The sequence below is a fragment of the Gambusia affinis genome, linkage group LG20, assembly GCF_019740435.1.
Source record: "Gambusia affinis linkage group LG20, SWU_Gaff_1.0, whole genome shotgun sequence".
NCBI classification, from domain to species: Eukaryota; Metazoa; Chordata; class Actinopteri; order Cyprinodontiformes; family Poeciliidae; genus Gambusia; species Gambusia affinis.
Genome location: NC_057887.1, coordinates 12,467,871 through 12,485,598, shown reverse-complemented (window position 1 = coordinate 12,485,598; position 17,728 = coordinate 12,467,871). Strand labels below are relative to the sequence as shown.

Below are 17,728 nucleotides of genomic sequence, written 5' to 3'. Positions count from 1 at the left end.
GGTTTATACCAACCCTGTCCCCCAAGGAAAAATGTCTCTGGATGTTTTAGATGTTTCTCACTTGTCACTTAAACAAATGGCAGTTTAATTGATTTTGCAGAATTTGATGCAATACTGAGTTGATAATTCAATCTTTTTAAAAGGGCTGGAATTTAGCAAGGCCCAATTTAAGTCCTGCATGACAGTGTATTGCATTTCAGTTCAATGCATTCTTTTTTAATTAAACTGAAATAAATTAGACTTTATGACATAATTGTTTTCTATTGGCCACCTGGATTACTTGATTATAAAGAAAGTGATTTTAACACAACTGAATTCATGCATAGCTTGCACAATGCTTGCTCTGCCTCTAAGAAGAATTTAAGTACAGATATACTACTAATTTTATGGGACTGTTTCATCAAAGCAAGAGAGTTGAATAAGAAAATGAGAAAGCACATTGAGTAACAAAGCTGATGTGTTGTCAGATGGATTCATGACATGGTTAAGATCTGAATGGAGAGTAAGAAAAGAGACAAAGTAAGAGGGAGGGAAAGTGTGCAGTTCTGTCATGCATGGCACAGAAGCTTTCTTCTCCTGTTGTCAATTAAAACAGGCAGAACTGCACCTGCATGTGTATGCCAGGCCAGCTCTGCTGACCAGCGTTCACCTTGGCACCAGGCCTGCTGTCCAACCAGCTCTTAATGAGGGGCTTTGTGCGAATAAAAAAAGAGCCGGGTGTATACATGGCAATTAGATTTAGGCGGTCCTAGAGAGATCAAGAAATCCTGCTTTTGTTTCTGGCTGGTTACGCCTCAGAGTCCTTATTTATTTGTGACTCATGCTTATATAACATTGATTGGAAGACATTTCAGTATGGGATTGTTAAATTTTCAAATATGAGGGTTTAGAATGGACCATAATCCCTAATAAATGTATAATCTATCATAGTGAAAGGGTAAAGAGACTGTTTCTTTATTTATACATTTTCATCATGAATATTTGTGGCCTATGTAGGTGAAAATGCATCACAGAAAAAGGAAAATATTTTTGTAAATATAACGTGACAGTCATTTTTTGCATAGTCTGTTGTAGGCTGAGGATTCAGACATTTAGATCCATATTTATCTTCCACAACGAATGTCTTCTGTAAGATCAGAAATCCTTGAAATGTCTGAAACATGAACGGCATGACTGAATAAAGAAAGAAAGTGCAACACATCACCAAATCAGTCAGAAGATCATTGCATATCCCATTAGCTTACAAAAAAGCCTTGACCCATCAGGACAAGCATAAACACATCGAGTGGTTTTAAATAGGTTCTAAAAGCAAGTAAATTGTCTGTGTCCTGAAATTCAAGACGAGAGTTGTTAGACACAGAATTTGAGGAGACAAACATTTTCCCTTCATCAGTTATGAAATCTCCAGCACTTGGTTCTCTCCACTTGTTTATGTGTTTTTAATAAAACAAAATACTAAATAAACCAATTAAATGGCAGCAACATAATGAATTCAAATCTAATAAATATGAGTAACTGACATTCAAATCAAGCATCTGATTGGGTGGCAAGGGGATTGAAGTGAACAAATATGAAATGCCCCCTTTGAGGTGAAGGTTGAGTCTGTACTTTAAAGAGTTTGAATGAAAATATATTTGTTCAAGAGAAGTTATGGCAAGATGGAAAAGGAGATAAAGAGATAGATTGAGGCTTTGTCTGTGGTGTGTCTGTTGTTTTTGTTGTTGTTTTTGTTGTTTTTTTAAAAGAGCCTATTTCAAAGGCAAATATTTCCATTTACAAATCCATCGACAATCTGGATCTCGCATTTTGTCAAGTTATATGGTTCAAAGTACATTTTCTCATTTCTAAATATTATAACCTTAAACCTTTGCATATTTATTATTGGGATTTCAGCCTCATAGATAAGGTAATGAACTGCCTAAATCCATGGAATTCCTGAAGTAGATCTGAAGGAAGTCAGCTGAGGCGGTTCAGATATCTGATTAGTATGCACTCCTGCCTTTAGAGGTTTCACCAAGCTAACTCTGCTTGGTAGACACCCTGATGCAGACTGAGGACTGGCCCTTTAAGCACAGTGAGTGGTGCTCTCTTGAGTCATGTTGTGGTTTTCCTCCATCTTGGACATGTGGAAAATAGGTGGACCTGGACTTCCAAGTCCAACTAGACTTGGGAAAACAGATGAAAGTGTAAGTCACTTGTCTTTGTTTGTCAGTATACTTTAAATGTTAGAATAAGATAAGCCTTGGCAAGTTGCAGATGCAAAAACATGCCTTCTATCACAAAGTATCAGGGTGGGCAGATGCACTTTGCACAAATTTGATTATCTGGCTGACAAAATATTTGTTGGTGGCATTTACAGTGAAGAATTTAACACATTTTTATTTGGATATAATGTATTTTAAAATGTTCTTACCATAGTCTTTTTGGCAAAACAAAGATATACATCTTTGTTTAGATCCATACATCTTTGTTTTGCCATCAATGTATCTGAAATTTTCAAATTTCAGATACTTTGGAGCTGATCAAACTTGCCTAAAATCAAGTTGTCTGTCAGATTCAAACATTACCATTTACCTATTGTTTAGAAACATTAGGTAAATAGCTTAAGATTTCTTCAACATTGTTGCAAATGGGAATACACACACACACACACACGCACCCACGCACATTGTCACAAACTCCAGCAGTAAAATGTAGATTTAGATTTAAGTGCAGCTTTTAACTTCAAATGGTACACAACCCACAAAGAGTTTTTTTTGTTGTTTGTTTCCTCTGAGACTGCCTTTTAATTTCACAAATGTTGATGTTGTTATCAACATCAGTAAGTAATAAAACTGTAGGTAGAGGAGGAGGGCATGTTTAATGTGTCATAAAATGAGACATTCAAGTTGACACCTTTAAAAATTTCACCTTTTATTTGTCAAAGTTGACATTTAGATGTGATAATGGTTGACAGGTGCAATGATTGTGAGGAAAAGATTAGACCTCCTACTGTCACAAGATTGCCTTTGAGCCACAAGGTTTCTTGCTCATCTGTTTCTGTAATCATTATCATAAAGGTGCTTCATGCAGCCCACTGAAACAAGAAAGTTTGGATACATTAGGAAGTAGCTCTCTAAGCCTTTGATGTTTCTCTGAAATAGGTCTGAGGAGAATGCATAGTGAGCTCTCTAAGTGGAACAAACTATCACTTCACAGTGAGTAAAGAAGCAGAAATAAAGCTAAAAGAAAGTCTGACATGGAGCTCTGAAATAAATGATTGCTCATCTATCACACGTTCTTCCTGTGCCACAAGTAATTGGTATCAGATCACAGAGACTGGAGATAATTAGTTGTCTCCTTTGATAAAATCTAAATGCGTTTTTCATAGTCAGTGTCATGAATCGACATGGAGTGGTTGGACTATGATCCAGTTACAGGGGATAGAATTGAGCATGCTATTTATTTATTTTTTTTGCTGTAAATTTACTTCTTATGAGACTATTGACAAAAAAAATCACACTGCATTTTGGTAACAGCCCAAGAATCACGGATATGAAGACATGAGATAAATTAACTAATGTGTAAGGAGTTAGAATGGCACTGATCAAGAACTGAACATAAGAAGAAAAGAAGCTTCTGTGGCGTGCTGTGGTGGCGCAGGGGGTTAGCAAGCCCCACGTTTGGAGGTCTTAGTCCTCGACGCGGACATCATGGGTTCAACTCCCGGTCCTGACGACCTTTGCCGTATGTCTTCCCCCCTCTCCTCGCCCTCTTTCCTGTCTGCCTACTGTCGCAAAAATACGAGCCACTAGCGCCGCAAAAACTCTTCGGAGAAAAAAAAGAAAAGAAGCTTCTAAGAGACAAAGAAAATCTAGGAACTAGCTAAAATCTGTTAATATTTTTTCTTAAATTATAACATTGCAAAGATTTGTGCAAGAGCTCCAGAGAGTTGCCCAGATTTTCCATATAAAACAAATAATGCATAAACCTACTTCTTTGCAGAACAATATCCTCTGTGACTTATACTTTTATGCCTCTGCAGCAATGCTTGAATTGCATTTGTGGTGAACTCCGCCTTCCTGGGTGCTGTTATGAAAATGGACTAATCCAGTTAAAATCATTAGTAGATATGGATTACTTGGGTTGTCACACATTTTGTGTGAATTCCATCTCAATAGCCTATTTAGAAATGCATTTCTAAGGAAAAAAATATTGAGTTTAATACTTAATGTGATTTAAAGTAATACTCCCTTAAAGACTCATTGAAATGTTTCAGATCATGAAAGAATTTTGTTTATCAACAACCTGGGAAAATACATTGAAACACATTTCAGCAATTGTATTTACTAAGGGAAAACATAATCCAAACCAGCCTTGCTTCCCTTTTATAATCCTAAACCATTTTTTTAGGGTTAAGTTTTACCAGTCACCCACAGGGCTAATTCGCAGTCAGTGCAACAGCTGTATAATATGTAAATAACTTTGATATAAATGTTTGACAGAAAGTTGTTTTAAAGAGTTCAAAATGACCAGGTCCAATGAAACACATAAATCTGGAGATGGCTGCATAGCCATTTGTAAGACTCCACAACTTCAGTTAACTATAGTGAGAGCTATTGCCAAAAAACGGTGAAAAAAGGGATAAGCAAAACATTTTGAGAGTAGGCAGCCTACAAAAACCATTTGAAGGCCATGAGGATGACTCAACCAGGAGGTCACAAAACATCAACCCTCCGGTGTGCTGTTTCACCATTGTTTTTAACAAGTGTAAACTAAACTTTAAGCTAAGACTTGTGGGCGAACCCATTCCATGCTATTGTAGGCTATGGTTAAATGAGTTAAAGTTTTTATTGGAATACAGTATGCAGGTTAAATGACATTTACTTATGCATAATGTATCTTTGCAGTGAAAACAGTGTTTTTCAGATGAAAACTTAAATGAAATGACATGTTTCAGTTTAGTGCATTTATAGAGTTCAAGACTGAATGTGTTATGCAATGAATTAGAAAAAAAAACATATTTGATGCAAGGACGCATTACACTATGGCAGGTACAAAAGAGGTCCAATACAGAGTCTGTCATGTGCTCTTGTTCGTCTATGTATTGATGTTCTCCCCTCCACTGTAGAGTAAACAGAAAGGTCAACGCAAGTTGGATTGCATATGGCTTTCTGACCCTGCTGCACTGCTTCTCAAAGAAGTGCACTTAATTTTCAAATGCACCATGAAGTTCTTGTGGTAAGTTGCTTTTCAAAATTGACAAGTATTTCAAAATATGAAATGCCTACAACGTAACTTCGTCCAGAAGTATTTGCACAAGCGATAAAAACTTGAATAAAGGGAGTCTTTACTGAAAACTTCACAGGTAAATTAATAAATGAAGGACAGTACCACTGAACAATGCAAGCGTGGAGGAGGAAGCACTGTGGGGGTTTGTTGGTTCAGAGTCCATCAGAAAGATGAGCATGGCAAACGGCCACTGCGTTCTCCAAGCTAAGCACTGAATGTCTTTTCTCAGAGCTTTAGGCTTAGAATCACAAGCTCTGACCTGAACACATATCAGTGGGTGGAGGAACGTCAATGTCTCATCTAATGTAGGTGCCCAGGGTCTTTTGGTTGCACCAATTACAACTTTGTATTGACTGATGTTTGATCTGGAGTGTTGCAAGGAAATAAGCTCATAGGAGGCTGAATTTAGTGGTGATGTTATTTATACTTGCTATGTTGCAGTCTGTTTCTTTGTATGGCCTTGGGTGTTTTCATATACAGCCAGTTCATAGTTTCATATTATGTAAAGGTTTATCTTTTATGGGTGCAGCATTAAGCATTTGGATAGAATTTGACATTTTTTTCAACAAAGAGCTGCTTCCCAGGCAGGTTATCTGGATGATGCAGAGCAACAGTACAGATATATCACCAAGATATTTTACATAAACCATAAAATGGCGGTCTATACAAGTGAAGACGTATTGTCATTTTTAAGAAAACATGCACAAGCTGTATATTCGATGTGCCTCTACGGATTTGGTAATCTCTCAGATGCAGTGCTGGTTTTATTTTACTCTTTCTGTGCAGACCTTTGTAAAGTGTGCATGCTCAGCTGGGTCATCCTTTAAATGTACTTGAATCAAACCTCGCTTGGTTAAACAAGCAAAGGTATATGAATCCATAACCAGGGTTCAGTAGTATGTTTTAGTTATATTTATAACTTAAACATAAGCTGTAGGGAGAAATGTATGAAGTAAATAAAAAACCTCTCCTATTTTGGTTAGCACATGGACCACTGACTTTATTATTATGAGAGCTTCAGGATGGTGCTAAATTACTATGTATGCATAATCCTTGCCAATTTTACTTTGTGGCAAATGTGACTAATTAAGCTCTTCAATATTAATAAAAGAGAGAAAGTGATTGACCTTAAGAAAATTTCAAAACTGTTTTAGAGGTTATTCTTTAAACCAGCTTGTGTTGCTTGACTCATTATGTAAAGCCAGTCATTTTAATAAGCTCTCAATCATTCATTAACTTTTTTTTTAATTGACATAAGACATGATAAAACTCAAAATGTTTCAATCAGTTTCTCACTTTCTTTAAAAAAAAAGACAAAATGAAATGAGTGTGAGAAACTAGGCTCACCAATGCTTCAGTAGCTTAGTGAAACACATTTAGCAGCAATGATGTGAAATGTCACCTTTCGATATGACTGTCTTAATATAGCATATTGTTGTGGAGACATTTCAGCTCAGCGTTCTTTAAAACATTATGTTGTTGCTTGGCCAGTTTCAACCAACCTTTTTTTTTTTTTTTTTTTGACAATATCATGTTTGACTCTTGATTACACTACTTAGAGGAGTTCATAGTTCAAACAGTAATTGTAATGTACCAATGGCCATTACTGAAAAACAAGCAAACTTTCATCCACCACCATATTTTACAGTCGGTTTAAGGTGTTTCCGATCATGTTGTGCATTTTCATCAAGCTTTTTTACATCGGTCTGTTCAATGTAAAAATTCATAAGTCTTGTGGTTCATTCAGATGACAAAGCTATATGTTTTTTTTCTTCTTCAAGTAGTCTCTATAAACATATGATGAAGTATTGTGTCCTCAAACATTTTCATAGGAAAAAAAAAACAAAAACAAAAAAAAACTTCACTCTACTTCTTTAGTTTCACAACAGTCTTTGTTTTTATGAGGTTGCAGATTTCTAAAAAAGAAAAAGAAAACACAGGTGACAGTGTCTGTGATCAGAACTTATGAGTAATAACCTTACAGGAAATCTGTGTAGTTAACACTAGTACAAGATTTAGAAAAGAGAGAGAAACAGAGAGAAAGACAGAAAAGGAAAAGGGCGATGAAGATAAAAAAAAAAAAAAGAGAAATCAGTTTGTGTGAATCCATGACGAATGCCACCAGCAACAGTTTCCTCATAGATGCTGAATGTAAATTAATAATAAAAAAGACTCAACTAAAAACATCTTGGGAATTTTAAAAGACGTGGGAGGATGTTGAGTTTAGCCAGTTGGATATCAGAATTTAAAGTGACAAAAGAAGCATAGCTGGTTGATGTTTCTTTGTTATTTTTATTTCATGCATTTCTTCACTTCTGTGTTCTGTCATGCTGCCTGACACAGTTTCCTCTTTTTTATCCATAAAATCTACACCTACCTTTCTTTTTCTGCAAAGGTTGTCATGGCTCCCCTTAGCATATTTGTTTTCCATTTTGGCCATCTGTCTCTGAAAAAACAGTTCCACTCCCATGTCTCTGCTTTTTCAATGATTTCTCACCATCTCTCTGACTAATGACCAAGACTCGATTTTTATTTTACTCGTCTCCATCTGTGAAGATGCGTATGATTAAAGATCTTGCACAAATTACACTGTCGATCACTTTTCTTCCTCAAATGTCACAGTCTTTGTATTTCACAAATTCAGTTCAGTTGCTTTTAGTTTCATTCTTTTGCACTGGCCCCACCCTGGATCCCCTACAACCACCACTGTGTCTGTCCCTCCAGATTCCTACACAAACATAAATACCAAGCATACTATAGGGTGCAAAATGTATGAGAACAAATAAATAATTTGTGTTCGGTTGTCCACTTGCAACCAGAAAGTTCATCCCAACTCTCTTTACTTTAAAATCCACACAGTCCAACTACTGAACTGAGGAAAAAAAGTACAGTTTTTAGGTGAGCATGTGGTTGGAGATACTTAACCTTTAAATTTTCCTCAAAAGAGTTAAGTATAACCTCAAGACATTTTTGCTCAACAACTGTGTTCATAGCATATTAAGGTCAGCACAGAAGGGTTGTCTTAAGTAATGCTATCTCTGAACCTACACTGTTTTTAGAAGCACATCTCTTTACAACCAGACTGTTCCCTTATACTTGATGTTTGACAAACCTTTGAGATTTGCCAGACTTTTAAATTTCTTCAGGGCCTGCTCCAACAATTAACTCTCAGGATAAATGTAAGAAAACTTGATCAGGTGATTCAGATCTCCAGGAACCAAGTAACGAACCGTTCATTCGATCCAGGTGTGTTGGAGAAGGTATACAGCTCTAAGTTGCAGGATTGCATTTTTGAATACTGCACTTGGTGAGCCCAGGCATACAAGGAGTATCAAGGTGGCATTATATGAAAACCTTGACATAAGTACACGACCTTTATAAAGGCAAATTTTTTATTCGCAAAAGTCAGGCATCTTGTTCTGTTTTTCTACTTAATGTTATTAATTTATTATTTTCAAATAGACAGCATTGAAACAGCATTGAAGGTTGATGCATTAAGTTTTATCATGGAACATCAGGTTAGCAGAGGAATCTATATATATGTGTGTGTGTGTGTTTGAGTCAAGTAGGTGAACTTAAACTTCTCTAAAGGTCTCTTTGAAGTACTCCCTCTGGCCTGTCTTCTTTGCACAACTCTGACCTCTGTTTTTTCTTGATGGACATAGTCTTATGTTTTTGTCTTTTTTTTTTCAGGGGGAGCTATGTTTTTAGACTTGCATGTGTGCTTGATATTTCATTCTAACTGGAGCAAAATCCTTACCAAATTCGGGCAAAAGTCTGAGCTCCTGTTCAAAGTTTTGGCCTGAGCACATTTCATGTTTAAAAAACAACTGCGTCTGACTGATCAAAGACACCCACTCCCTTTCCTCTTTTCTTCCTTACTGTATGTTTCTTTTCTTAAGGCACCAAAACATTGGGGAATGTTAGCTATGACTCATTTTACTTCAGTGTAAGTTCTGCACAATTGAAGATTCAGTAAAACAAGATCTTACATTGTTTGTGCCTCTGCTAAGTATGAGAATATTTTTGTCTTTCCATTTGGAAAGCTTTATATTTTACTTGAATTATGGCAAATTATGCTGTTGCAATTAAGTGCGTCGTAAAATGTATTAAATATTTTCTACCAATGTGTTGATGTATTTGGACTTCTAAAGTATAACCGAATAAAATATAACTGAAAACTTTAAATTAAGAAGGCTGACTAGACTACACCTGCAAATTAGACTAAGAGAATAAAAAGTAATTGATAGGATCACAGTTAGCTGTCCTACATCTTTCAACTTCCAGATGATGGAAATTCTAATTTCAGCATAAATCCATTGTAGGATTTTCAGAATTGGATGTTTGCAATATATTTGTTCAGCAATAAATGACAATTGACTCTCGCAATGAATGGCGAAACATTTGAAATCCACATTTTACATTCAATTTTGTGAACGTTAAAATACAAAATGAGTGTTAAAAAATGCAAATGTAGGTGTCATAGAAAGTCAATTGTCAAGACGCATTGCTACAACAAGGAAGAAAACCAAACCAGTCAAAAATGTCATTATATTTTGTAATAAGTTTACATTAGCATGAAAAGCAAGTACATATACTCTGCTTAAATTCAAACTCCTCCTTGCTAATTTCTTTGGTGCACAAAAATAAGTAGCCTATTTTTTTATTTTTACATTTTTGTGCTTTAATAAGGTGTTAAATATGGATAAAAGCCAGAATTACTTAAATTAATTATAACGTAATAATTTTAAACCATCATCACAGATATTATTTTTGGGGACTGGTAAAATAAGAAAATAAAAAATAAAAAAATACACCTTGCCGTAATCTGTTTTAGCACCCGTGATCACAGTCAGTTAACGCTCAAAAGCACCAGGACCTGGTGGTGTCTGCATTTGCATGAGACCAAGGAATGCAATCCGAACAGCTTTGCATCATTTGTGCAGGGCTGTGGCTTAAAATACTTTGACCAAGGTTTCTTCTAACATTTCTTTCTTGCTGAGTTCGGTCACAGCAGGAAGGTTACTTGAAAAATCATAATCGGGTCCCTGGGCAGCCCTGAGGGTGGAAGACGAGATACTCCATCATGGTTCTCCTGATGTTAACTCTCCGATTATTAACTTTTGAACAAGGTATTACTTTTTTTTTTTTTTTTAAATGGAGGGGGATGGATAGAAGTAGTTTTTAAAAAATTCCTGCTGTGGAGAAACAGATGGCATTACCATGGTGCATTATTTTTCTCATGGTTGCTTAGATGGGGCTCTAGGTTTGTAGGAACATCAAAAACATGCTTTCTTCTGCCAAAAATCCTGCCATTTTTAAGACTGCCACACCTTTCCTCATCCATGCTTTCTTTTACTTTTCCTTTGTCTCCACTTTGATTCCCACTCTTATCCTGGAAACAGCATTTGCTCAGTCACTCTCTAACTTCTAATTTCCACCTTCTGTCCTCCACTCATATTTTTCTCACCCTCTCCTCCAACCTGTATTTCTGAAAGAAGGAAAGATAACATGCAGCCCTTCTGATTCTAGCCTTTGGTAGTACTTACAGCACAGCCCATTTGTGACTTTCTCTATTCATGTCATGTGCCTCATATTCCAGGGAATTACATTGCATTTCATAGCCTCAGCTAAAAAGGAAAGGAACATTACAAGCTTGGCAAGAAAATTACCACAAAAGCATCCAGCATCACAGGTACAGCAGGCATCAAACTGCAGCCAAACTTTAAAATACTGCATGCTGAAAGTGACAGAGCTGCTTTGTTGCCCTTAAAAAAGAGTTCAAACTGTTTGGTGATAACTTTGAGATAAAGCACTTGCCTGTAGTACCCGTTTTGACACCAATTTGCCTTCTCACTTTGTGACTTAGATTTATAAAGGTTTTGAAACATTCCTTTGTGAATTAGGCCAGGTTAATATGCTAGGATCACATAGTTGCTGCAGGTTTGTCAGCTTCACATCCATGACGTTTGCTTGTTCTTCAATGGGACTACTTGTACTGCAGGATCCAGTCTGGTTGTGTTGTGCCCTGGCCATTGTTGTGTTTGCATTGAACAGAGTGACACCTTGAAAGTGGGCAGGGATCATCATATAAAAAATGCACAAATTTGCATGTAACAGGATTTACTTTGTGTCACAACAATAGACGCCATATAGCATCTGTAGGAATCCACTGGGGACTTAAAAACATGAGCTCTCTTAGCAAAAACTAGCAACCAACTAGTGTGAAGAATTGGCTTTTGGTGAGGCGACAATTAATCAATAATTTTTTTTTTTGTATATTTTCTCAGGTCCATTATTGTTTATAGTTTAGTTCATATTGTTAGCAAAAAAGCCAAAAGCTTTACGATTTTACTTTTAATTTGTGTGAATTTGCAACATTTGAACATAATAAGAGTCTTTTCTTAGATATTCTGACAGTTAATTATCTATATTTGCTTCTCCTGTCAAGAAATAAGTGCCAGGGGAAAAATGGGAACAGAGCATTCCTGTTTTAAATGACTGGAAAGAATTAGAAGCTCAAGATCAAGCTTTTAGCATTATCTCACATCTGTTGTTTTCTGTGGTTTCTCAAAAAAAAAAACTGTTTGTCTAGTTGTCAGAATAAAACACGTTGAATCAAATACTAACAAAAATGAACCCTAACCTTACTCCCCAGCCCCCCAACCCACGTCTGCGCCAGTTTCCCCTCAATCCCCCCAACCCCTTAGACTCTCCTACTGTTCCCACCCCAATTAAACATTTCTAGGAAAATAGTTGGTGGATTAGATTATTTGACCAGGTCTTTTCTGCTGCTGAAGAACAGAGCAGCTCTTACTGTTTCTGTTCACCATCAAAAGTTCATCACTACCTCACCTCTCCATTCTCCAACATGTATTTAAACAGACAATGATATATAAATGTATCCACTGAGCAAGTTGATGTTTTTTTATTTTGATTGATAGAATTGAACTTGTCATGGGACAGTAAAATCAATCTCAATAAAATGGTAAAACGATAACTTCCAAATAATTCACATTTTTTAATATCATTTTGTCAGTTTTGAACTTCATCAAATGACTTTAATCTAGAGAACCAACACATTGTATAACTAAAACAAAAGTTGTAAAAATGTCAAACTTCTGTGGCATTATGCTAAAAGTTGTGAAAAATGCTAAGTACAGTTTTTATATAGAGCAAAAACACCAACCACAGATATTTAATCATCTTCTCTACATTTAAGTTCCAATAGCTTGGTGCCCTTTAAGGTACTGCCCCAACTTGGCTACCCTCACCAGTATCCAGTGCTTTATGTCTTCTTGCTCCTACATAACAATTCTAGTAGGTCAGTTATGCAGAGGTCATGAACAATTCATTTGATTTAAGTAAACCAAGCCAGCATCTAAGACATGTGGGCCACTGGCTCTTATGAATGGGCCTCTTAATTTAGATTAAATAACATGCATGTGGTCAGATATAAAAGGTAAATTGTACTTATATTTATGTTAGAATGGCCTAGTCAAAGTGCAAACTAAAATTCAATGGAAAATATGTGGCCTAAAGATTGATGATTTGTTGATGTTTTTTGTTGTTGTTGTTGTTGTTGTTTTTCCCCAGATAATCAATGACTGAATTACTGTTTTAAACATTTCGCTTTAAATTAATAATCCAGTAACACGCAGAATCATCATGGAGAAAGTCATAAGTATCGGGTTTACTACACTATATCATTTGCATTCTAAATTCACCAGCTGCGACCATGGCAACACAAACAGGAAACAAGTTCTTTAAACATTTTCTTTGTTCCACCTTGTCTGTGATGTGGAAAGCCTCAAAATGTCCTGCACGTATTTGAGTAGTCCGGTGGGGTGTGCTTTTGCGCCTGACCGCATGGTGGCATCATGCGCTGCGATGCCAATTCGTTGGATCCAACTGTTACCTCATGAAGAACCCAGGACTCGTCCTCCTCAGTCTCCGACACACACAGACAAACCGGCAGCCGGGCACAGACCACAATACTGTGACTGCGCGGAAGTGCCCCCCCCCCCACCCGCCTCCCTCTTCCACCTCCAGCAGCAGCAGCCGTCCTCGTCCTTCACTCCTAGAGCTGCGGAACTTCTCGTCAGCATTGTTGTTAAACTGAACTGGCGACCTTGACAGCGAGCCGTGAAGAGGAACTTTGCAGGAGTGTAACCCTGGCTTCCTCTACGCAGCTTCTCAGAGAAGACGAAAAGCTGGGCTGGAGAGGCACTGGGAGTAAAAGTCTGCTCTTTGCTCTGGAGTTACTGTGAGCCGGCGAAGTTTGGCGTGCAAAGGATAAGGGAAGGAAGAAGCTGGAAGATGTAAAGAGGGGGAAAGTGTGCGATCCATCAGTCATTACAGGTGCAGAGAGAGAGAGAGAAAGAGAGAGATTCAAACTTGGACCCTCAGTGGATGCTCAGTAGGAAACGTTATCCTGAGTATCAAACCTAGTCTGTGGAAGTGGAGCGAACTCGAACTGTCCAAAGGAAGAAGAAGAAGAAGAAGAAGAAACAAAACACAGACTGTCTGACCGAATTTGAACAGCAGCTTGTGTCCCCGTTCCGTGCGCTCTGCGTGGTGCGCTCCGACGGACAGCGAGACAGAGAGGGACACACGAGCTGCAGCAGGAGAGCCGCGCCGGGGTTTCCAGCACCGGGGGATCAGACTCCAGTCCGCCTGGCACTTGTTGGCCGCTCCGGCCGGCTTGGAACAATGTTGGCGGAGCGCTGGAGCGGATCGATGTGGCGCGCCACATGGATTTTATTTCTTCCTTTTCTCATCCACTCCACGCCAGCTCAAGGTAAGAAGCAGCGCCGATCAGGCCCCGTGTGATGTAGCCCTACTTCTCTGCTGGATGTCTATGTGTAAGCTTTTCTGTGTGGAGACGCAGTTGCTCCGACGTTGTCAATGTTCTTTGGTTGTTGTACTCACACAACAACTATCAGTTTTTTTTATTCTCCTAAAATAAAAAACTGACTTTTTTGCCGTATCATTCATAACCTGGACTTAAAATATATCCAAACTTCTTTAAGGTCAAATCATTCCTTCTGAAAGGTTTATTCTACCCACTTTTCCAAGAATCATCAACTTTTCTTAGTTTTAAATAGATTTAATAATACGTCTTGTTAAAAGACCAAGCGGATTAATGAGTGCTAAGTAATTATTCACTCCTCTGCGCTGGATTCTAAACTTTACGCAGTTTACAAACGGGCTCTGTTAGCGTTGTTGAACAGCGATCAGGGCATATAATGCTGGAAATAAGAAAAAAAAAAACAGAGAAAGATTGAGCTGCTAAGTGTAAATTGTAAATGATTTTCTTATGTTCTCGATATTAACAATACTTTTTGTATAATGACAAAGTTAGATCAAAACCCCCCCTCAAATCCTTGCAATATTCCAGTGGAGAGACTGGGAATACAGGGCGAGACGGGAGTGTGTTGCCAACATTTTCTCTAAAGCAGCTGTCACATCCCTGCAAGGTATTAGTTTCTAGGGTATATTTATTTATTTATTTATTTATTTATTTTTAATCCGCTGGTAAATTGCTTTTTTGCATATGACAAGAAAAACTTGTTTTTGTTGATATATGTTTGGAAGTTTAACATAGAGAATATCTTAAACAAAATCATTTGTTCTGTGATTGCTCTCTTGTGGTTACTCCATAGAGCCATCCACTTTCTTTACCTGGATATCATGGCGTGTTCTGTAGGTGGTGTCTGTACCTCTCCTCATTGGGTAAGAGGAGAGGTACACCCTGGACAGATTGCTGGTCCACCACAGGACAACACAGAGACACACCCATACATTATGACAATTTAGAGAAGCCAACTGACCTAACAGTAATGTTTTTGGATTGAATAAGGAAGCTAGGGTAACCAGAGAAAACCTACTTATGCAAAACTCCACGCAGAGGTACCCTATGGTGGAATTCAAAACCAGGACATTCTTTCTGCGAGACAAAAGTTCTATCAATTGTCCCAGCAATTGATTTTTTATTTCTAAAATAAAACAGATTTTTTATTTCAAAAAAATCAATTGCTGATTTCTAATAGTCATGTACATCCTAAATAAGGGATGGATGAGTATCTGAGTGCCTGAAACGTTCCTCCAACATCTTGATCCATATGGACATGATGGCATCACGCAGTCGCTGAAAATTGGTCAGCCACACATCTGTGTCAGAAATCTTCTATTCCACCACGTCCCAAAACGGCTGTATTTGATTACAGTCTGCTGACTTTGGAGTACACTGTAATATACAGAAAATAAACTTTAGGTTTATGACATGGTGCATTATATTGCTGGAAGTATAGCCACAAGTTGATTGGTCCACTGGTCACAAAGGAGTCAACATATGGCCAGCAATAATAGTCAGGTAAATTGAGGTGCTTAAACAATGCTTAGTGATTGGTGAATGGTCCAAAGTGTTCCAAGAAAACATTCATCATTTAACCACTGTCACCATTCAAAACGTTTCATTAAAGGCGAGATGGATCCATGCGTTCATGAATTTTATGTTGAATTCCAAACCTACAATCTAAATGTTGCAGTTAATATTGAGACCAGGAAAACCACCGGACCAGGAAAAGTTTTTCCAGTCTGTTGTAGTTTGGATTGTGGCCTAAGTTTCCTATTTACAGGTGGCTTGAGTGGTACATGGTGTGGTTCAACATGTTGCTCATTCAAATATGATATTCTGCATACACTGGATGTAATAAGTAGTCATTTGAGCGACTGTTGCATTCCTGTCATTGTAGACGGGTCTGCCCATCAAAAATTTCCAATGACATTGGTGCAATTCAGTGGATTTTATTTTATTTTATTTTTTCATTTTCTAATCTTTCTCTGTAAACCTCAGAGATGCTGTGGATAAAATTCCCATTAGATCAGTAATTTGTCAAATACTCAGACCAGTTCGTCTTAGACCAAGCCATGTTCAAACTGTTATTGAACCTTTCTTCTCCATTCTGATGCTCAATTTGGCAAGACATCCTCACCACATACCACTTACATTAAGTAAATATGTCTGCACAGCCTTGCTTTCACTTAATTAATAGGTCTATACATAAAACCCACTCTCAATGTATGCAATATCACAATTGCAGAGGACTGCTTGAATGGCAACGTTTTGATGGGGGAAAATATTGCATGTGCCATGCACACAACTCCAACCAATGTTTTGTCACCTTAAAGGTCTTTCTCTACTTTTTATGCCCACCCTTGATCTATGACCAATAAGGTAAAACTGAAAATTGGTCAGGTCATGATGATTGAAAAGAAGAGTGTGAGGTGTGAGATGATACCTCTTTCATATTGTTGTTTCACATCTGTGTCGTATTGTCATTTTTTTTTTTCAGATGTTGTGATCCCTATTTTTTTTACATTTTTGGGTGACAGTGACATGTCACCATTGAGCTCAAAATTAAGTTATTTTGGTTTTCTGTGCTTCTACGTTTCCTCTTGGTTAGTTGAAATTCAAGTGTTGCTTCGACTGCAAGGAGAGAGTATTACCTTTCAAGATAGACTTTGAGCTCTGGCTGCGGTTCACTCAGTAATACAATGTAGAAAAAGATGAGAAAAAAATGACACAGAAGATATCCATCATTCATGAGGCCATATCCCAGTGCCTGACATTTACAGGAGATTGATAACTAGTGTGTCCCAGGGATTAAGAGTCCTGACATTATTGTTTTTTCTCACTCTGTAACTATATCTCTACTTGCTGCCTGGCTCCTGGATGGATATCTTCTGCCCTCTTTCCCTATGAATGCTTGTTTAACCAAGCAACCTGAGTAAGAACATGCCATGCACAGCTTCAGCCTGGGTAGAAGGCTTTTATTGTATGTTTTTTTTTGGCTGGGCAGGGGCATGCAAAGACAGATGTGACTGATCGCATCAGGGATGAACTGCTGCCAATCACTCTCACTTTCCTTCTGCTTGGACCATCAAGCCGTGGCCCTCAGATCCCATTACATAGTCGCTCCTGGGTCAGAAAATGTAGGATTTAATTGGACTCTCTTCAGACCGTTCAGTGTGGCTCGTTGAAAGTGACCCCTGTGTGGACTGCTCTCTTTCCGCTATGATTAAAGAACATGATGAGGCGAGTAGCATGCCTCTGGACGGACATGTCGGCTGCTGCCCGCCACATTTTAATGACTAGTCCACTGAAACAGCTTTTTTACAACGGGAGAATGGCCTTCATCAGACCAAAGGGCTATGAAGACTTCCTTTAGGGCTTGTTGAGCAGAGAGAGATGAACTTCTGTGCCTTAACGTTGGATGTTGGATCTTGTCACTCATCATAATTGTGCACAGCAGGGAAGAGGAAAAAAGTCTTTGCTCTGATAAATATGTTTCAGAACCTGTCTCGTGGCTGGAAAAATGTACAGTTGAAAATGTCAGCAGTTTTGATGTTCAAATCAACATTTGTAAAGTACTTTGTGCTTCAAACAAAGACA

General features: G+C 37.8%; 1 protein-coding gene across 7 annotated transcripts in view; it reads left to right on the top strand.

Annotated features, from left to right (window-relative positions):
- Window positions 1-12,960: 12,960 nt before the first annotated feature.
- sdk2b (sidekick cell adhesion molecule 2b) overlaps window positions 12,961-17,728 on the top strand; it is a 315,370-nt gene continuing 310,602 nt past the window's right edge. For all 7 annotated transcript variants that reach the window (XM_044102414.1, XM_044102411.1, XM_044102409.1 and 4 more), the window contains exon 1: window positions 12,961-14,071. In XM_044102414.1, the coding sequence (XP_043958349.1) occupies window positions 13,984-14,071 (88 nt within the window). In that variant the 5' untranslated portion in view covers window positions 12,961-13,983. The remainder of the gene's footprint in view (window positions 14,072-17,728) is intronic.